The 22,646-nt window shown below is 37.5% G+C and overlaps 1 protein-coding gene across 2 annotated transcripts in view; it reads right to left on the bottom strand.

Annotated features, from left to right (window-relative positions):
- Positions 1 to 22,646, bottom strand: part of LOC137623158 (acyl-coenzyme A oxidase 1-like) — a 120,666-nt gene that overhangs the window by 7,604 nt on the left and 90,416 nt on the right. For both annotated transcript variants that reach the window (XM_068353858.1, XM_068353865.1), the window contains exons 7-12: positions 21,916 to 22,040; positions 15,315 to 15,475; positions 13,089 to 13,251; positions 5,752 to 5,942; positions 5,497 to 5,612; positions 2,655 to 2,794 (exon numbers count right to left, since the gene is read on the bottom strand). In XM_068353858.1, the coding sequence (XP_068209959.1) occupies positions 2,655 to 2,794; positions 5,497 to 5,612; positions 5,752 to 5,942; positions 13,089 to 13,251; positions 15,315 to 15,475; positions 21,916 to 22,040 (896 nt within the window). The remainder of the gene's footprint in view (positions 1 to 2,654; positions 2,795 to 5,496; positions 5,613 to 5,751; positions 5,943 to 13,088; positions 13,252 to 15,314; positions 15,476 to 21,915; positions 22,041 to 22,646) is intronic.

The following is a 22,646-nucleotide window of genomic DNA, read 5'->3' as shown; positions in this document are numbered from 1 at the left end:
CCCTTATAGGGGGTCGGTATATAAACTGGGGCGTGTTAAAACTACTACCAGAGGTCCCTTGCCAATTATTCCTCTCCTTTCTCAAAATCCCCCAATACTTCGAGGTGCCGTTCTACATCCGACTACTGCCCGCTACTACGGCTACTGCTCCCCGCCCACCACTACCACCACCCATGCTTCTCCAATCATTCCTTTTCTAGCATCGTGATGTCCAAACGTGATTGTTTTCAGGAGCTTCTTTGTGACTGTTTTTGAAGATGTCTGACGTTTTGGAGACCCTTACTCCCTAGTTCAGTATTGTAATTATCTGTTTTTATAATTCTAGGTAGCGACACACGTAAAATTAATAATATTGTTAATTTTAATCTCAGCAGCATTGTGTGATGCCTTCTCTCACAGGCATATTCGGCAGCCATTTTGGTGTCGCTACCTCCGAGAGCTTTATGTTGTTTACCACTTTCAATTAGTTCCTCATACTAATTGAAGTCTGGTTTATTTAGCTCTAGACATCTTATACAGTACAGTTTTTTAGCATGGTTATTGAAGTTTATTAACGTTTGAGTATTAATTAGGCTATTTTGGCATTTATTTGGTTAGCCTACCCGACCGGGCAGTATGCGGCTTCGGAAGATAGCCTACACCAGTGAGCCTCCCCTTCGATATAAGTATTTTATATCTAGGTTAGGATGTTCCTATTGAGTATTATGCGGGGAATTGGAACACGTTTTACTTTATATAGGATATTATCCTTAAAGTCATTGTACTACCTGACCAGGTCGGCATTATACCCGATTTTGGAGGGCTAGTTAGTGTTTAGAGCAGTTTAGTCTTCCTGACCAGGTCGGCATTTTACCCGTTTGTGGAGAGTTAGGCTATACGCTCGTATCACACCATGTTCCTCTCCCTATTTCCCGCCCCTTTTTAACTCACTTTATGTCGTTATAGCCTATTTTACTTTAGAACACATATTTCAAGTAATTATTATTATTTTTATTTAATCGCATGCTTTAGTCAGGAAGCCATAGGCTTACCGCCTCATCGGATATTTCCCCTGTGTCTCGGAGGGTTGTCCCACCCGACCGGCCACAGTGGTCACCAGATCTTGAGCGAACCACTCTTCTTGGTTGTCCCCCTACCCCTGTACCCACCTAAGTGGACTATTCGCCACACCCTAACCTCGGGAAGTAGGCTTGAGTCACATTCTTTTAGAGAGAGTGGGAAGATAACTGAGAGAGAGGCCTGGCTCACACGCTCCGTGAGTCAACGCGGGTAGCGCTCTCTCCTCGGCTCGTCATGGTTGGCCACCAAAAGCGCGCGACTGGGTATGCACCTCGCTACGTACCTAGCATCCCCCTTCCCGGGAATTCCATCCTCACTATCCTTCCGCCCCGGGAGGACCAGGATAACTTGAGAATTGTATCTATAAGTTAGTAGCTATGATTCTTTGATCGGACTCAGGTAATCTACCCGGTTCTAATCCCATAAGTTTATCCCATATATATAAAGGATTTTAACGGATGGTTGACCCGGGAAGAGGGTTTCAGACGGAGCTTAGTATTTACTTAATATATATATAATTATTTAATAATAATACAAACCATACGACCATGTCCCTCCATTTTGAAGAACATATTGTTAGATTGCTTTATTTTATAACATTTCTAGTGTAAAGAACACTATATTGGCAACTCAATACTATTTTTTTTCCCAGAAGATTAAGATTTTCATACAATACTTTAAAAATTTTCAGTGTTCTGTAATAATGCTTCTCATTCTAGATAATATCTTTAAGAAATTATCTATCTTGTCCTTCAGACCTTAAAAAAATATTACCAGAAGATACAATGACTTTGCCACAATTAATTTGATTGCAAGAAATGCAGTAAAGATGATGTACAGTACTTTGCTCATCTTGTAATTCAATATATTAAAGTTTGACATAATTATACCTCTTGGCTCATCAAAGTTTGTGTTAATGATATTTATAAATTTTTTGCCTTTCTATACAGTACTTAATTATAGCAAATTGAAGGCAAACCAGTCTATGAAATAAGGACATCATTTGTACCGTACTGTAATAAGCTTTTTAAAGTAAAGTCATACATGTTTATCCAATGGAAATAATTGTACTTTGTAATTATAGATAAAACTGTCTCTAACAATATGATTCACAAAATGTAACTCAATCTTTTATCAGCTACCTGTAAGTCATTCTTTTTAATAACAGATTAAGCATTCCAGAAGCACGATCATCTCCAATATTTGGTAACCTGTTTTGCATATAAAAAGGTTTAAACAAAAAGTATGAACACGACAATTCTTAATCTTCGCTTGCAATTTTAGAGTTGTATGATAAACCAGAGTCTCTATCTCCCAAAAAACAGATTAAGAATGCAAAACTTTTTAGGCAACTTAGGCTCGAGATAACCATACCTCCAGATGAATAACAGTATGGAAACATGTAAACTAAGGACTTTACACATAAGATTATCTTAAACGTCTTAAAATATAGTAACTAAATTTTCCTGCTGAAAGATTGATAAACTTAGTAGAATATAAACTTTGGTGAATTCTTCTAATGTCTAAAAAATAAACAATACCTGTACCATGGTAGTTCAGTTTTAATTTAAAATCTTAATTATCTCAAAATTTACCTCTGCACATTGAGCTAATAGCACCGAACATCTGTTCCAAGCAAGCTCATACCGCTCTCCTTCATCGCAATGATGCTGCAACCGTTTGTAATTTTCAGACACCATAGACGACACAGCACTCTTGAAAGCTTCCACTAATCCTGTTGATTGAATAAAGACTATGATAACAATTGAAACAGAATTTCTATGGAAAACCTTTCAGTAAAAATCTAAGACCAATCCTTGCATCACTCTGATCATTATCATGATTACTAGGTATTTTTGCGAGAATTCAAAGTTTAAAATTCTATAATTTTTAGGGCTTGATTGCATTCCATTGTAAAGCATATAATCTCTCTATGGTCGCATCCCTCGGCTTTCTGTTTTATGAAAAAGAATATAAACTAACATACACTACTAAAGATATTTACTGCATTTTGGCTAGCAGGTCTTCCAAGATTTCTCTGGGAGATTGCTTAAAGAAGACAATTTGATGGAAAAGGATTAAATGAAAGGATTATAAAGTAAAAGGCAGAGAGAAATGCAAAGGGCACCAAAAAGATCCTGCAAAGAGTCTTTTGTATTGACCACAGAGAGTCTCATGAGATGGCAATGAGGTAACTAGTCTTTACATTCAATGGATAAAATAATGGAACATCCCAGTTTTAAACAAAACCTGAAGCAGTACATGATACAGTGCCATACCTATAGATTTAACTATTTGGAAAATATCTAAATAAACAACTAAAGGTTAGAACATGAGACCTATTATGAATTCAAAACAGTCACACAACATGTAATTATTTCAAAAAGATTTCCAAATATCTATGACACCATATACTGTATGTAGCTATTCTATTTAGTGTCTTCATTTCTAACTACTTGCAGAGCTACCATTAACAGGCAACAAAGGCCTAACTACCAATCTATAAGGAACAAGATATCATACTCATAAATTACCTTGAGGTGTAATCAAATATTTATCACACTTCCAATGTATTTTGGCATGTTTACTCATAATAAAGTTACTATTTGTTTTATCTAAAACCCATCTGTCATATCAATCCTCCATTCTATGTTCCGAATGTCCCCAGATATGCACACTTTTATATTCAAGCAAAAGTGACCATTCATGGAAGAATGCTCAGGACCCATCGGTAGGAACTATCTACCTTCTTCAATGTTTGTGTCTGTAGATTGAACACAGTTTTATATCAAAATCTACCCCAGTTTACCGCACAACAACTTAAGCAGTTCTCATTCCTTAAATTCATTTCAACAATCACAGTAAAGAAGCCAAAAGCACTTCAATCCAGATAAATGCATGTATCTAAACAGCATTGTACTGCACCTCTTCCAGATGGATTGAAATGGTATCGTCAGACAGTGCATATTTTTCTTTATACAGGGGTATTTCTAATATTTTCTGTGTGCTATCCTACTATTCTCATATGGAATGTACAGTATGTATTTTCTAATTTTACAAAAAGAATTTAGTTAAGTTTGTTTTTAGCCATTAGCTATTACAAGAAGGAGAGACCTACATAAGGTTGCTAAGTGTACCCCTTAGCATGACTATGCAATTTGATAATCTAAAAAAGATTAATGTCCTCCATTGTATTTTGTGTACCTATGTCTGTTTTCTTTCTTTTCTATCTTTTACATCATATTGGCCATGTTAATTGTGAGGGCCTAGATAGATAGGAGTTGGAGGATATTTTTGTACTACTATTCAAATTGTAAATAACAGATTACAATCAGTAGTTATTGGCATGCACCTAGTGACTAAAGGAATCTAATCTCCAGTGTTCCTCAGTGTCATTTCCTAAGCCTATTTTTGTACACTATACAGTAAAAGTACCATGGGTGGTTTGACCTTTAAAATGTACTTGTTGCTCTAGTAGATGATGCTTATCTCATAGCATCAATTCTATATCCTAAATATAGACCTATGGCTACTGAATCACTCAACAGAGACATAGCTCCCATTAACACATCATGCATATTACTGTATGGGCAATGACATTAAAACAAAAAATCTCTGCATTTAATATGTTAGTAGGTCTAGGAAACTGAATATCCTAACCTCACCCCCCACGCGATCTTGTTAGTGACAATGTCTCTAACAATGTGAAACTCATTTTAAAATTCTAAATATTCTTGCTTACAAATTAACTTTTGAGAGACAAACTTGGTCTCTCTCTTAAGTGGTACAAAATATTGATACATGTATACTAAGGATGTCTCAAGAATTTGGAAGACCTATTTCATCTTAATGAATTTAGTCAATCTTCAGTAGAGCAGTAATCTCCCCTAAAATTTAAGCACAAAACTTGATGCCTATAATATTTCTGATCTCTGATCTTTGATCTTTGTATCAATTTCTGGCACACCTGTTCATAATGGCTCTCTTTATGTCTACAATATTTTTCATTAGTCTCATCATCCTTTGCACTCATATCTTTCAAGACAATATATTTCACTACATTGACCAGGCATGTTCATTCTAAAAGCCTTGTCTATTCTCATAAGAGGTTCTATACTACTAAGTATATAATCTATGTAAGTTTTACACCTGCTATGACCAACTGAGGAATTTTCTTCCTGTTTCTAATTTCAAATTTTATTCATTTTATTCACTAGACTTTCTTTATCCTATTTGTTTTTTTTGTTATAGCTATTTCAAACATTACTGTTGTTAATACTCTATTATTCATTATTTTTTACCATTTTTCCATTGTGTCAATTGCCAGTAGTAGTAGTAGTAGTAGTAGTAGTAGTAGTAGTAGTAGTAGTAGTAGTAGTAGTAGTAGTAGTAGTTCCATTCATCCTTAATTATAAAACTACAAATAAAAAACACTACCTGCATTGGAGAGATCTTTCTTGGCATATGCAGATACTGGCTGTGGTACCAGATATGACACAGATTTAGTCAACGGTTTTCCTTGACTAGCTTCTCGAAATGATTTGACAAGGAACCTGTAAACAAAATTAAATAAGTAAAATAAATAAAGTTCATTAACTTATACAAGACTGAGAGAGCATTTTTTCCAGCTATAGAAAAGGTGTGGTCACTTCCATTCACTGAATTTTACTATTTATCAAAACGTCACTTTACCTTGCTACTTGCAGCCACAAAACAGTGTTTTCTCCCTCATAGGTTATGGCTGCGGTTGTATTGGTATATATGCGTGGAAGGTTAGACGAAGCCAAATACCCATGTCCTCCACAAGCTAGACGACAAATTTCAACCCCAAAGCTGGAATCACTTGAACTTAGAGCTTTCAGACCACATGATAAAATATGTACCTGAAATAATTTAACAAAATTTCATGATAAATTTCATCAATAACAGACATGTATTTAAGATATATATATAGTCTTTTGCATTGATAACTAATATGCTACAAAATAAAAGGACCTTGAACAATGAGGAGATTTATGGCTTATTCATACAACAATACTATTGATGATTCAGAAGTTTTTCCCTTTGAGAAATCCAAAACAATCAAGCATCACATTCCTATAAATACCAGCATCTCTTGAGGATAAAACCAATCAACAATGTTCTTTCAAGGTTAAAACAGCAATAGTACTCGGAAGAATCCAAAGAAGAATACTGCATCTTACACTACAGCACTCTTTAGGGGTATGTATCAGCCTATGATGTCTTGTTTTGCATAGTTTACTTTTCTGTTATCATTATTATTATTATTATTACAAGCTGAGCTACAACCCTAGTTGGAGAAGCAAAATGCTATAAGCCCAAAGGCTCCAACAGGGGAAAATAGCCCAATGAGGAAAGGAAATAAGGAAATAAATAAACTACAAGAGAAGAAATGAATAATTGAAATAAAATATTTCAAGAACAGTAACGACATTAAATTAAATCTTTCATTTATAAAACACAAAAACTTGAAAAAACAAGAGGAAGTGAAATAACATAGAATAAAATGCTCGAGTGTACCCTCAAGCAAGAGAACTCTATCACAAGACGGTGGAAGGCCATGATAGAGAGGCCATGGCACTACCCAAGAGCAGAGAACAAGGGTTTCATTTTGGAGTGTCCTCCTAGAAGAGCTGCTTACCACAACTATAGAGTCTATTCTACCCTTGCCAAGAGGAAAGTAGCCAATCAATAATTACAGAGCAGTAGTTAACCATTGAGTGCAGAAAAATTGTTCTGTAATCTCAGTGTTGTAAGGCGTATGACGACAAAGGAGAATGTGGAAAGAATAGGCCAGACTATTCGGTGTATGTGTAGGCAAAGGAAAAATTAGCCGTAACTAGAGAGAGAGAGATCCAATATAGTACTACTGTCTAGCCAGTCAGAGGACCCAAAAACTCTCTCGTAGTAGTATTTCAACAGGTGAATGGTGACCTGGCCAATCTACTACCTACAAAATTGCTCATTATGGTCTCTTTCAACCTAGCTATCTAACTTTTTAGCAATCACTTAAGAGGATATATGTAGAAACCATAAAGACTGGAATATACTCCTATCCGGACATTTTAACTTTCCTTTCGTGGATTGGAAAGAACGGATAGAAGAAAGTGGTTGTATGTATACATATAAAAAAGAGAGTAATAGTACCGCAGAAGATAAGAGGCAATTTGAAAAGCTTCAAGATATGCTATTAGAACATAATATGCAACAAATAAACCACATTCCAACAAGAAAGGAAAATGTCCTAGATCTAGTATTTGTGAATGAGGTGAATTATGTTAAAGAAATAATGGTGTATTTCAGACCACAATGTCATAGAATTAATAGTCCATTCCAAAGCAAGTGATCGCAGAATTAATAAAAGCACAAAACTTTGGGAAGGATATGGAAAATATAATTTTTACAGTAAGAATATAAAATGGTCAGAAATAAATGAAGACCTGAATAAAGAATGGAAAAATGTGTTTGTAAGTGATAATATACAGGTAAATACGGACATACTGTACAAAATACTGGCGAAAATTGTTGAAAAATATGTACCGAAAAAAAACAATAAACAAAAGACGTGCATACCAAGAGACAGAAGGATCTTATTTCAGAAAATTAGAAAGTGGAAGAAAAATCTTGCATAAGAAAAAAATGTGTGGAAAATGAGGGAAATAAAATGTAAGATAGAAAATGCAGAACAAAAGATTATACAGTCGAAAGAAAATGAAAAAAGGGACTTAGAAGAAAGGACACTTCAAAATATATAAAAAAAACCCAAAGTACTTCACTCCTATGCAAGAAAGATGAATAAAGGGAGATTAGAAATAGGCCCTCTAAGAATTGAAGGACGGCTAACGAATGAAAAAAAGGAAATATGCAACATATTAGCAGAAAAATATAAGAGTGAGTTCACGCCAAGAATTGCGAATGAGAATAATGCAACACAAATGAGAGAAGAAAATGTTGAATATCTAACAGATATAGATTTTAATGAAGCAGATATTGTCAAGGCTATAAACGAAATTAAAAATGGATCGGCAGCCAGACCAGATGGGGTTCCAGCGATTTTGTTAAAAAAAACTGCAAACACTATCACGAAGCCACTTGCAATACTGCTAAGACAAAGTGTAGATATGAGCGAGATATATGTTAAACATAAATTAACTTATATAACCCCTATCTTCAAAAGTGGATCAAGACTAGAGGCAAGCAATTAGAGACCTGTTAGTCTAACATCACATATTATGAAAGTGTATGAGAGGGTAATAAAAAAGAAAATAATGAACCATTTGGTTAAAAATAATTTGTTTAATATAGGTCAACACGGTTTCGTGCCTGGAAAAAGTACACAGACCCAACTGATAGCAAACTATGAAAACATATACAAAAATATGATAAATGAAAAAGACACAGATGTGATCTATCTAGATTTTGCAAAAGCCTTTGACAAGGTAGACCATAATATATTAAGAGAAAAAAATGAGAAAGCATAATATTGTAGGAAAGTTAGGAAAACGGGTAAATGAATTCCTGCAAAACAGAAAACAGATAGTGGTTGCAAATGACGAGAAATCAGATGAAGCCCAGGTAATATCTGGCGTGCCACAAGGTACGGTATTAGCTGCACTGCTGTTTATTATTATGATCTCAGACATAGACTTTGATGTTGAAAACTCCGTAGTGAGAAGTTTCGCCGATGACACAAGAATAAGTAGAGAAATTACTTGTGATGAAGATAGGAACTCACTACAAAGAGATCTAAACAAAATATATGAATGGGCGGAGATAAATAGGATGGTATTTAACTCCAATAAATTCGAATCAATAAACTATGGAAACGGAGAAGGAATGGTATATGCATACAAGGGACCTAATAATGAGACAATCACATACAAGGAGGCAATTAAAGACATTGCTGTAATGTTAAATAGGAACACTGTTGGCTAAATGTAAAGCAAAAATGGGAATGTTATTCAGACACTTTAAAACAAGAAAAGCTGAACACATGATTATGCTTTACAAAACTTATGTACGTAGTACACTCGAGTACTGCAATGTGATATGGTACCCACACTACCAAAAGGATATTGCGCAAATAGAGTGTACAAAGGTCCTATATTGTTAGAATAGAAGAAGTTAAGGACCTTGACTACTGGGAAAGACTGCAATTTTTAAAATTATACAGTCTAGAAAGGAGAAGAGAACGCTACATGATAATACAAGCATGGAAGCAAATAGAAGGAATTACTGAAAACTTCATGGAGCTAAAAATATCAGAAAGAGCAAGCCGAGGTAGATTAATAGTGCCAAAAAATATACCAGGTAAACTAAGAAAGGCGTACAGGACATTAATCCACTACGCATCTGCATCGATAATGCAGCGACTATTTAATGTGCTGCCAGCTCATCTAAGAAACATATCAGGAGTGAGCGTAGATGTGTTTAAGAATAAGCTCGATAAATACCTAAGATGCATCCCAGACCATCCAAGACTGGAAGATGCAAAATACACTGGAAGATGCATAAGCAACTTACATAGAGATTCCACCTAACATCTACCTTGACAGAAATGACATACCAGGTGAGGATCCACTTCTACTCTGCTCATGAAAGTACCACCGGGGCAAAAAGAAAGCACTCTTAACTCGCAAATAATGAATAATGCAAATGACAAAGAATGTCAGACAAAATAGACACAAGCACAAGTAATACAAGGGTGAGAGAAGGCGATGTGATTGACTGATCGCAGAAGTGAAGGAAGGGATGTCCAACCTCCTTCACAGCCAGAAGCGTTGTGGGTAATTGCTTGATACAAGTGGGAAGTGTCATGTGCAGCAATTGCCTAGCAACACAACATGACATAATCTACCAATTTTTTTTTCATTATCTGGCCATAGAAAATGAAACCAGAAGTAACCCCATACAAATAACTTAGAAGATTGTATCCGCACAGGAATAAACTCTTCTATTTAACAGTAATAGAAAAACTCTTAGTTATAGGTGAGGCTTACCTATAAGGGTGAGAGAAGGCGATGCGATTGTCTGATCGCAGAAGTGAAGGAAGGGACTTCCAACCTCCTTCACGGCCAGAAGCGTTGTGGGTAATTGCTTGATACAAGTGGGAAGTGTCATTTGCAACAATTACCTAGATTGCAACATGACAATCTACCCATTTTATTTTTCATTGTCTGGGCACAGAAAACAAAACCAGAAGTAACCCCATACAAATAACTTAGAAGATTGTATCCGCATAGGAATAGGCTTCTATTTAACAGTAATAGAAAAACTTTTAGTTATAGGTGAGGCTTACCTATATCTACGTCTGTCCTGCAACACAAGATTCCAACAGCTATACCCCAAGGGAGGGTAGAAAGATAGGAAAAGGGCCAGACACACTCACTTTCAACCTAGACTTAAGTTGTAACTGCTATCTTAGAAGTGATAATTTCAGTTTTGTAAAAGAGTTAGGGTCACTACACCACTTGCTAAGCAGCAATTATAGGTTCGAGTGAAAACGTATTCCGTATTTAAAGATTCGTGAGGTGGTCTGACACTTGAGTCACCAAGATATTTTTCTTAAAGGCCAGATTTGTACTAACTCTCCTGGTCTCATGGGTGCACACCTTAACTCAATCTGAAGCACCAGGAGATTTAGGGAGTAATGCTCTGTTGATAATCACCTGAAACAAAAAGGATATTGTATTTATGATGACTCTCTTTCATCATACCAATGTTTATGAACAGATTTTGTAACTCGCATCTGGAAGTCTGGGTTCTCTTGAGGTAGTGCCTTAGTGCCCCTTCAGAACACTAAAGTAACTCATCCAGATTGCTGGTTACTTCCCTAAGAGATGAAACTGTAATGGATGAAAACCTAGAATCAGAGATCAACAGATTTTCAGTTTTCGTTACAAAATCAAGAACAAAAGGTAAAAAAAAATACCTCCCTCCAGTGTTCAGAATGAAAAAACAAATATGAGAGTCCCTGTAGTTCTCCTACACGCTAAATTAAAGCTAAAGTGAGCAGAAAAACTATTTATAGGGTAAGGTCCCTATCTAAGGCTCGCCTCAACAGTTTGTAAGGAGCTCTTTCTAAAGACAATAAATCCTTGGTCACATTCCAAGCTGGATGTCAAATTTCACTGGGAGGACATGTCTCCTCCATACTTTTGATAAGTACAGATAATTCTCACAAAAAAGAAATATCCACTCATCTGAATCTCAGTACCTGGCTCAAGGCCAAACGATACCCTTTTACTGCTGAAACTGAGGGGCTTCTTCCCTTTCTTACATAAACTAAAACGTCTTCTACTGGTAGAATAAAGGCTCCAGGAAGAGAAGTATTCTGTCCACGGCACCAACAACAGAAGATGGCCCACTTTGCCTGGTACACATCAGTGGGGAATTTCCTGAGGTATCAAAAGATGTCTCACATGAAAAGCCTCTCTCTCGAAGGGGTACTGGAATAACCTCCACCCGTGAAGTGAAAGCGATTCCACCAAGTTGTATGAATAGAAAATCCAGGTCATCATCATCATCATCATCATCATCATGTACTATATTGCTTGTGGCCATTTTTCAGCTACTAGAGTGAAATTTAGGTTTTGGGATGAAAATAACTTGTTTATCCCCCTTTGAAGAAGACAAAAGGGTGGAAAAGCATAGATGTCAAAGCCATCCTAGGGATGCTGGAATGTGTCCTCAAGCGCTCCTTCCAGGTCTAGCACATTGTGAGTAATAGGCTGGCAGCTTTCAGTTGAAACTTGTTGCAAAATGTCTTTTTCAGGGAATCTCACAGTCAGGAGTCTCATCACTAGTTGGGAATGTAAAAACCATTCTGATCCAACTACTTGAACCTTGCAACCCAACTTGTCCGCTATGCCATTCATTTTGCAAGAACGAACCAGGCTGAGATGACTAGCACGTTGCAAACTGCCCATTCATACACCATCACAGTTATTTGACAGAGAAGCTGTGAGACTGGGCCACCTTTCTTGTTGACATAAGCCACATAGGTTGCATTGTCATTTATCAATGCAACCCAAGTGAAGTACTAGGTAAGCTGCCTTCAACTACAGAACATTGATATGAAGAGACCTGTCCTCATGTGACCATTGTCCTGATGCCAAAGGGTCTAGGGAATGGGACCACCACCCTATCTTTGATGCATCTGTAAAAAGGAGATCTGCAGAGGGACACTCCCAGGGAGAACTCCGAATCCGAATCGCCCCATCTAGCCGCCAAAGTAGGTTGAGTTTGATCTTGTTCGATTGGTATCAGAATCCAGTGTTCTGCGACCCAAGTCTCTTTAGACAACATTGCAACGATCGTGTGGACTAAGTCTTTCTAACAAGCTCAAGTGGCCAAGTAGCTTTTGCCATTGTTGTGTTGGTAAGTGGTCGATGAAGGAAAGAATGAGCTACCTTCCTGAATCGGGTTACTACAGCATATCTTTATCCCTCCCATGCCAGTCCGAAGCAAAGAGCCTTAAACTGACCGTGCCGGGCGTCTCCATTCTGAACCGAGTCTAGTACATGAACTCATTTAGGGTTGAGAGGTCTATGGCAGGTATCCAGCACCCTGAGGCTTTTTTTGACCAAAAACAGATGGCTGAAGAAGCTTGGAGACACCTTGTTATACTGTAAGTTCTAACTGCCAAGTTCTAGCTGTGCTTGAATCAGACAGTTGAAATATTTTAAACATTAAAAAAATCTTATACTGTACAAAGTTTTACCTAATAATGTACTCAGAACATATTCTTACCAATGCAAGATGAACTGTGCAATGGATGCAAAGCAAAGTTCAAGTAACCAACAAGGCCACGCCATAGTTTAACCAATCTAGATTTCTGTAATTACTGCTTCTTTATTTCCCCTTCGAATAATGCACAAAAATCTAACCTAATAAATATTAGCTCTCAACATTATTCAAAGCCAAAAGTCATACAAGTGAATTAAGCTACAGTAAACTATTTTGTCTATTTAAAAACTTAACAGAGAACAAAGATATATGGAACTTACCTCAGGTAGCAAAGCAGTGCTCCCTGATTCTAAATCCTCAGTCAACTGTTGATAGGTCTTCCAAACATGCATTGAAGCAAAGTGAATTCCAAATACTGATGCTATTAAGGGCAATAACTTGTACTGCTGGGTTTGATAATCAAGAATCTGAGGCTCCGGAGCACTGTACAGTAATACAAGATAGATTCAATACTTTACTTTACTCAGTGGTTTCATATAAACTAACATTTACTACAAGAAATATATTTAGACATTTAGTTCCTGAACTTTGCTACAGAAAAGTACCAAAAATTAATGTATAGTGAAAAATGTAATGAATGAAAGGAAACCCAGACAACACTCAGGGTATCATTGATAGCAAGTTCAGGAAATTGAAACAACCAAAAATTCTTTTCATTGGCAGTTTCTTTAATTAAATGAAACCTATCTAAAATTATAAATGCCACTCTTGATAGCAGATTCTCATCTGGGAAATAGGAAACATACAAACTGAAAAATCTTCAAAATTTTTGGAGACTTGTCTAGTCTGAAGAAGTGTTTAAATTATTACAGTATATTAACCAACATTTAGAATATTGTTTTCTTTAATGTTTGGCAACAGACTTTCAACTTTAATTGCTGGAAAAAAGTATGAAGCCTACTACAGTAAATTCCTTATTACTGATTTTGGTATCAGTCTGGCACTTGCTCTCTAGTTGCTGATTACGTATGCTGTAAATAGTTTTTCTTTATTCATATCCTCCGTTTCACACAGATCTCCCCAAGATTGTATCATCCACCAAATAGTACTGTACTATACTGGATATGTAGTTAATTGCCTTCACCAAAATCAAAATTTTGCAAAGGATATGTATCTGCCAATCTGTTTGTTAGTTCATTTACTTATTTGTTTGTTTGTTTGTGAGTAACTTTACAAAAAACTACTCAACCAATTTTAACCAAACTTGTTAGTCATGTTAGTTAGGATCCAAGGATGAATCTGTAAGATCTTGGATAAAGTACATCAAAGTACAAGTACGCAGCAGTACTTTGAAAATAATCACATTGATAAGTAAATGGCAAATATTTTGTTAGTTTATTTTTTGTTTGTGAACATTATGTAAAAAACACCTAACCAGTTTCAACGAAACTTAGTGGAGATGTGGGGTATGACCCAAGGTCAAATCCAATACATTTTGATGAAAATACATGGAAATACAAGTACGCAGTGGAGTCAAGAGCAAAATAAAACTGCTAAACATAGCAAAGGTATGCTCTCTACTGATTGCCCATCCAGTTTCACCTGTCTTCTTTTTTCTTATGAGATGATCAATGCCACTCAGTAGTCTGAAAGCTTTATTCTGATCAAATTCCAGAATGATCTTCCTAACTAGATACAGCAATTGAACTGATTAAAATTCAGAACCTGAAACCTGGTGAAAAAGATTTTATATTGAGCAAGTTGAAATACCTTTTATTTTTTTTATTGTCCTTCTAACTTTAATTTTACTGTGTTGCTAATCCTATCTACTTTTCTTATCTATTTCTCTTTCATAGTTAGTTTTTTCTTTAAATCTCTATTTCTTTTTCAACAATGGGCTGTTTCACTGCTAGGCCTCTGGAGTCTGTGGCATTCAAGTTTCCCAACAAGGGTTGTAGCTTAGATTGTTATATAAAGGATTACTGTATACTCACATTTTACTAAAGAAAAAAAAGAGCAATAATAATTTACGAATCAAGTCAGTTCTTGGATACAGCACCTTATTGAGTACAATAACTCATTTAGGCTGATTCAAGATTTCTCTTGCAAATCAAGAGCAAAAACATAAAGGATACTTCAGTTTCATTATACCTTGAATCATTTTCAAGTTTTACTTTATATTTGGAAACTTATTCCCCATTACTAAAATTATGCAGTACTGTACTGTTAGTAATACAGACCTCATATTTTGGACTTTTTACATCAACAATGAAATTGAAGAGGTAATTCGTTAATTCAAGTCATTACTTAGTTTGTTTATGTCACAAAATATATCATAAAATTACTGAAGGATTACAATAACAATTTATGAAAGACTGGACTTAACATAGTAATTAATATGGAACACTGGAGAAACTGAATCAACGTATGTATACGAGGTAACGTAAGTGTTCTAATCAAACTATATACTGTACAGTAAGCCAACTGTTATAGAATCAGCTTATAAGCCATCAGTACAAAAAAGTATAAACACACTCCACCCTTACCCAGGAATCAGCTCTGACTGACGTCGGACGGCAGAATAACGAGTAGCAATAGTGACTGCTCTTTGTAATTGTTTACAAGCGTCGTGGCAAATAGCTACTCTGACAAACACCATTGTTCCATAAGTAAGTTTATCATTTTGGGGTTTTATGTATGTTCCATCCTAAAAATAAAGATAACTGTATATTAATATAAAAAAATGTAATTTTCAAAATTCACAGAAACAAGCTTCAAGTGTTGTTTTTCCAATAGCTTAAACCTCATTGGAAAGACATAGCAGAGTAATAGTAAAAACATTAATTGCAAGATAAGCAAAATCTGTCCCTGTAGAGGAAACTAACCATATTGTTATTTAACCCAAGTTAGCACTCTAACCATAGTCTGCTATCTAGGAATGAAAGAATTATTGCTTAAATTTTTCAGCTGCCTTATTGACCTAAATGCAGATCATCCCCATGCTAACATTTGGTACCTCTGATTTCGTTGAATTTTAACATTGCTGATCACACCATCAATCATCTATGTCCTAAATCATGGTCTTCAAAGGCTCTGATACTGCAATCTTTTGCCTAACTGAGGAATGATCAGTCGTAGAGTGATGCATGTACCATCTGGAGTCTTATGATGCAACTGGGATCCTGCTTAAGAAGCAGTACAAAGTCACATTTTCAAGAGTTTTCATACACGAACTCTCACTCCATCTATCACCTATCCTACAGCTTTGCCACCAAGGCAATAAGATTAATGCTTCATGTTAGTGTCCTACAAGACATCAATTCCTTCTTCACTGAGCAGGAGAGAGAGACTGCCATTTATGTGAACTTTGTCCGCACTCTTGCTGTCACGACCAGCCTGCAAAGTCTGGGTCCCACGCTCACCTCCTTTTGCATGAGACAGCAAGTACATTAGCTCATATATAATTCGGATAAATCATCTATCTTTAAAATAAGTACCAGGTAGATTCAATCAACCTTTGCAAAGTTTTTTTTGGGACGACAGTCATGAAAGGCAATGTTTTCCCTTTGGGGAAGGACTTGGGGGGAATAATTTTCTTCCTTTTCAAACATTATCCCCTTTTATCAATTCACTGTTAAAATCTTGAAGATGTTGACTCCTAGAATTGTCAGCCACTATGTCTTACATGGCAAGGTTAGTGTCTTCACTTTTTGAGTCAGAGTACACCTATACTAATAGAGACACCATGTTTTACAGTAAAGGATTCCTCCATACTTATAATAAGCCTCTATTTTACCAGTCTTACTCCTGACCAATAACAGTTTAAAAGCAATTTCCTGAAACCTGTGGGTCTTAATTACAGCTCTAAGATACTCAGAATTTTGGTTCTTCTGCCTTAATTGTGATTTAGGAATATATAAAACAAAAGGTTAAGATGAAACAATCTTATTTTTTTCTAAAACAAAATCATCTTCTTCATATAATAAATTTTATCCTCTTAGCACTAACAATATTGGATCCTTATTTCCAGACTACTTAAAAAGTGAGGTATGTGACTGATGGATACCAAAGGCTCCAGGTGGTGCTTGCACTGCTACAACTGATATTTTTCTCTCGGTTGGACTAAGAATATTCAAAGACCCCAAATTAGGGTTTGTAATGAAAAACTAATAGTTTCATAAAAATTCATAACTTGGAATGACTGATTCATTTCAATGCTGTTATTGGTCTTGAAATATTTCATTTCATTCATTACATCTATTTTGTTTATTTGCTATTCCCTTATTTCCATTCCCAACTGGGCTACTTTCCATGTTGGAGCCCTTGGGCTTGCAGCATTCTGCTTTTTCAGCCATGGTTATTACTTGTATAACCATACCAGATGTGTATTATCTACGGGGTGTTGAGAAACAGGTCTTTAACTATTGAACCCATATAAGAAGAGACAGATCAGATTCATTTACCATAAATCTGAGATGCCAAAATGATTGTCAAGACTAGCTGGCTTCAGTAATTTGAAGAACAAATTGAATATATTAACCTAAAACAGCAATAAAAAGCTCCAACCTTCTAAACAATGCCCTACATGTGAAAACAATCCTACTCTTATTACAATTATTATTACTACTGCATAAAATCTTTAGCCACAAGGAAGCAAGACAGAGACCTTTCCTTAATGGGGTAAGTCCTTAACCATCTGCCTACCACACAGCTTGTTATAACTAACTCTTAACAAGCCATAATGTAATGAGTAAAGACAATAGATATTATAAATTTGGAAATAATTTGCATTTTTCCTAACTATACAAACCTGGAGCTCTTTACAGTGGATATATTTTAGTGATGGCTGAAACCAGCCGTTAAGCCTTTAACGAGGAGTAATTACCCTCTGCTAGTTAGCGGAGGGAGCGGGGAGAATAGAATGACCAACCCGCTCACACCTGCACTAGTGACAAACCATCACTTTGCAATTGTAGCAGGACTTCCACGGGAAGGTGAAGGTGGGACAAGCATGTGTAAAGAGCTCCAGGTTTCTATAGTCAGGATAAATACAAATTATTTCCAAATTTTTCATTTGTTCTGACACTTTATACAAACCATTAAGCTCTTTACAGTGGAGACTCACTCCATGGCGGAGGAAGTCCAAAAACCAACTGTCTGGTGACTGACCCGGGATGTATACTCTTTGCTTCGCATGAGCTGTTCAGAGGTCACCTTGACATCTCGTTAACCCTATCGTTAATGGTCTGAGCAATACGTACAAGGTGTAAGAATCTAGCAATGTGACTTAACCAGGCAAGCGTAATTCTGGAGCCAAATTCTGCACTTAACCTAGACATTGCATAGCCAACTCCTTAGTTTGGAGGACGGGACCATAACTACTCTAACACATATCCATGTTAGGTTCAACAAGGAACGATGGTACCCACCTGTAATCAGCTTGTAGAGTTCCTCATATGCTGAGCCTCAGGAGAGGGGAGAATTAAATAGAGAGTGGCCAGTCATCACACATCCATTCTAGACTTACTCGCGGGTAACATCTACCCTCAACTAACTGCTACTTGTCCTACAAGGGAGCTGAGGTGTTATTGATCACGTTTCGTGCGGCCACCATAGGAGCTAAGGTGACACTATCAAGGTTCCTGTGGGTTATGTCTTCCTGGTAGTGGACAATGAACGTGGTTTACTGTTTCCACGCACCCGCTTGCAGCAATTGCATCACAGAGAAATTCTTCTAAAACGCCGGGACGTGCTGATGCCCCTGACGTCTTGAGCTCGGGATCGACGACCAGACAGAGAGGAGCCTGGTTGTATGGCTCTCAATCACCTGTCTGATCCAGGAAGAGAACGAGTTATTCGTGAACTTCCTTTTTACTCTCCCCAAGCTCATAAAGAGCCTGGTAATCTGATGGTGAGTTCTAACAGTTCTTTTAAGGTATTTCCTCAACGCAATTACCGGGTAGAGTAACAGCTGATCTGGAATGGCCCAAATCTAGGATCCACTACAGCCGGATTCTAAGTCTTAGCCACAAACTCAGGGACGAAATTCAGTGTCATCTTCGCACATTCCCTTGAATGGGTGATGTCGTAGGAAAGACCACATAGCTCGCTAACTCTCTTTGCAGAGGCCAGTGGTAGCAAGAAAACCGTCTTCAGTGTCAAGACAAAATCTGATGCTTGAAAAAGAGGTTCATAGGGCACTTCTTTCAGAGAACATACTATAGTACTCTCACCACGTTCCATGGAGGAAGTCTAACTTCCGACTGAGGGCAGGTACATTCAAAGTTCTGTATGAGGAGAAATAATTCCATCGAGGAGGAAATGTTAACTCCATTCTATCTAACAGCGAGACTTAAGGCTGAGCGATACCCTTTGATCGCTGACACTGAGAAGAGCTTTTCTTCATTGCGGTACAACAGAAACTCCACTATCATTGGAATAGAGGCCCTGAGGGAATTGATAAACCATCCACAACGCCAACCACAAAAGACAGACCACTTTGCCTGATATATAGCAGCTGACGATTCCAGGAGGTATCCTGCCATTCTCTTTGCAACTGGTCTCAAAAAGCCTCTCATTCTGAGGAGTTTCTGCATAACCTCCAAGCTTGAAGATGAAGTAATAGAATCGCTTAATGGAAAATCTTTACATATGGTTGTATGATTAGTTCGAGAAGTGGAGGGAGCTCCCTCAGTGAATCAGTGAGCAGATGCAGAAGATCCGGGAACCATTCTAAATGTTGCCACAGCGCATTTACTCAGGTCACCCAGAGGTCTTGATTGATTGATTGATTTGAAGTTCTCTGGCATCCTGACATCGAAGGTCATTGACTCAGAAGTCTTGAGATGCCATGATCTTGTTGAGAAGCCTTCTTACTAGGCAGAAGGGGGGAACGCATAAATGTCCAGACTGTCCCACCGATGATGAAAGGCGTCCTACCAGACTGGGTCTGGTACCAGGGAGCAGTACACCGGTACTTTCCAGTTCAGGGACATCACAACAAGGTTGATTGTCGGCGAACCCCACAAAGTCAAAACTTTGTTGGCTGTCTGTTGTTTCAAAGACCATTCACAGCCTACTATCTGAGTCCTGTTCATAATGTCCATCAGCACATTCTTTTTGCGAGGGATGAAACGGGCTTAGAGGGCTACTGAGTTGTCTTCGTCCATCTCAGGATTTCCACAGCTAACTGACAAAGGTGTTGTCATAAAGTACCTCCCTACTTGTTTATGTGTGACACTACCATGCTGTTGTTGCTCATCAGCACAACGGAGTGCCATGAAAGGAGGTGATGGAATTGCTAGAGAGCCAGAAAGGCTGCCCTCATTTCCAGGTTTATGTGGCACTGTTGCCCAGCATCAGACCACAGTCCAGATGCCATGAGTTGCAAAAGTGAGCCCCCACCCTTCTTTTGAAGCATTCATGAAGAGCATCAATTCTGGGGGAGGAGAGAGGAGGTCTACTCACCTGAGCTGAGTGGTGGCTGATGCCCACCAACTCAGGTCACTCTTCTGCTCTGACCCTACCAGCACCAAGGTGTTCGGAAGGTCTAGGTACTGAGACCAAAAGGTCTTCAGCTGCCACTGTAGAGAGCAAATGCAAAGGAGACTGTTGGCACCAACTTCTCTAGGGAGATTAGGTACCCCAGAAGCCTCTGCCACAGAACTGCTGGCAAGGCATCCTGCTAAAGAAATGGGTCCACCATCCCCTTGATTCTCTCTTCTCGTTCCTCGGACAGGAATCCTTTGCCCAACTTGGTCATAGTCCTCATTCCTAGATATACCATACCCTGTGTGGGTTGTAGGGACGACTTCTCCAAACTTACCAACGATCCCCGGATCCTGGCAAAAGGCGAGAAGTCCGTCTCGATGTAGGAGAAGGATCTCCCTCGAGTCTGCTAGAACTAGCCAATTGTCTAAATAACGAAGGAGACAAATGCTGTTCTGTGGGCCCCATTGGACACTAGGGTAAAGATCAGAGTGAGCACCTGAGCTGCTGTGGACAGGCCAAAGCTCTGCTCCTTGAACTGATATATCTTTCTGCTAAGTGTGAATCTCTGGTATTTCCTCGAGGATGGATAAATCAGGATCTGGAAGTACGCATCCTTGAGGTCTAACAATATCACAAAGCACTCTGGTCTGATGGCCTGTCTGAACGTTTGGGCCTTCTCCATCTTGAATGAAGTCTGTTGGACAAACTTTCAGAAATGAGAGATCATACTCGACCGAACACCAGAGGAAGCCGACCGTGCAGAGTCAGAATGGCAAGATCAAGCCGATGGAATCAAATGATGAGGTCGAGCTGAAAGAGTCAGATGATGAGGTTTCTTCCCTTTCGGGGATAACCCCAAAGGGGATGAATCTCTCTTACCCTTCTTTTTCCGTTGATTGCTAAACCTTGTCCACTAGGAGGACGACCACTCACGACACTCGCCGCATGGAGACTCCTGTGTGCAGGAGTGATTCCTACACACAGGGCAGAGACCACGAGGATCAGTCTCCACCGCCGACATGAAAATGCCACAGCAGTGCCCTTCAATGTCGAAACAAACCCGCATAGTTATTAATCCCCAAGGGCACACACACCTGAAAGAGAAAAAGAAAAATATCAAGTTTCTAGCTTTTAGGCCAGTTTTGTAAAGAAATTTTTATTTGGTTTACATCAGGGGAGTAAGACAACGTCTCTACTCCGCCGAGCCAAAATAAAAGTAACGATTTGTTACCAGTGCAGGTGTGTGCAGGGTGGTCAATCTACTCCCCCTGCTAACTAGCCGAGGGTAATTACTCCTCGTAAAAAGCTTAATGGGTGGCTTCAGCTATCGCCGAAATACATCTCCACTGTAAAGAGCGCAATGGTTTGTATATACTGTGGTGTCAAAACAGATATAACTCAAGGGAATGTGTTATACATTTTATTTTACCAATCATTACTGTTATATCATTCAGCTAGGTATTAAACTAATCAAGGAGACTATTATTATACAGCAGAAGAACAATAAGAAAAGTCTCTTCTATAAAAAAAAATACCATTCACTCAATATCAATGAACAAATTAAATTTGTTTTTATCATGCCTATGTAACAAAATACAAGATCTCATGGATTACTCTAAAGCACCAAATTTCAAACTCTCAGTGTGAGATACTTACCTCTAATACTTGTGAATATTTCATCAGCATATTCTTCCTGGGAATACGATAGTTCTTAAACATCAAGAAACCATTGTCATTTGTGTTCAACCCTAATCGTGGTCCGATTTCTCCAACAATAACACCTACACAATGAAAAGTAAAGTTAGTACACGCTTGCTGCTGTAATTAAAAGTTCATTTATTCAGCTTACTTAACTATACTGTAATTGAACATGGTAACATTGAAAAAAAAATATTCTATATGATAAATACAGTAACCATGATATGCCATTGATAATTACTGAGCTCTATTGAATACAGTAGGCTATACATGATACTCAATTATTAATAAAACCTATTGAATACAGATTACATGATATTCAATTATTACTGAGATTTTCTGAATATGCACAATACTGTACTTGGTTAGACTACGCACTCCAAATTACCATTAAGGTAATTATCAATCAATGGTGATTTGGCCATAAGGAATAAATAGTATATATTTGTTATTCTCTCCATAAGTATTATACTGTATTATCTTTTAACCTCATATAATACTGCATAAAACTTAATGCAGTACATGCAAGCAGACACATATTATCTGATATTTTTCCATTACAAAATGACAAATTGGAAGATAATTTGTATTTTTTCTAACGATACAAACCTTCAGCTACTTATTAGGGGTATTACTTCCGGTGAAGCTGAAAGGAGGAGCCATTAAAATTTTAGCGTGGGTTAACTACC

Source organism: Palaemon carinicauda, chromosome 2 (genome assembly GCF_036898095.1).
Source record: "Palaemon carinicauda isolate YSFRI2023 chromosome 2, ASM3689809v2, whole genome shotgun sequence".
NCBI lineage: Eukaryota > Metazoa > Arthropoda > Malacostraca > Decapoda > Palaemonidae > Palaemon > Palaemon carinicauda.
The sequence above is the reverse complement of the archived record's forward strand: the minus strand, read 5'-3'. Positions and strand labels throughout refer to the sequence as shown.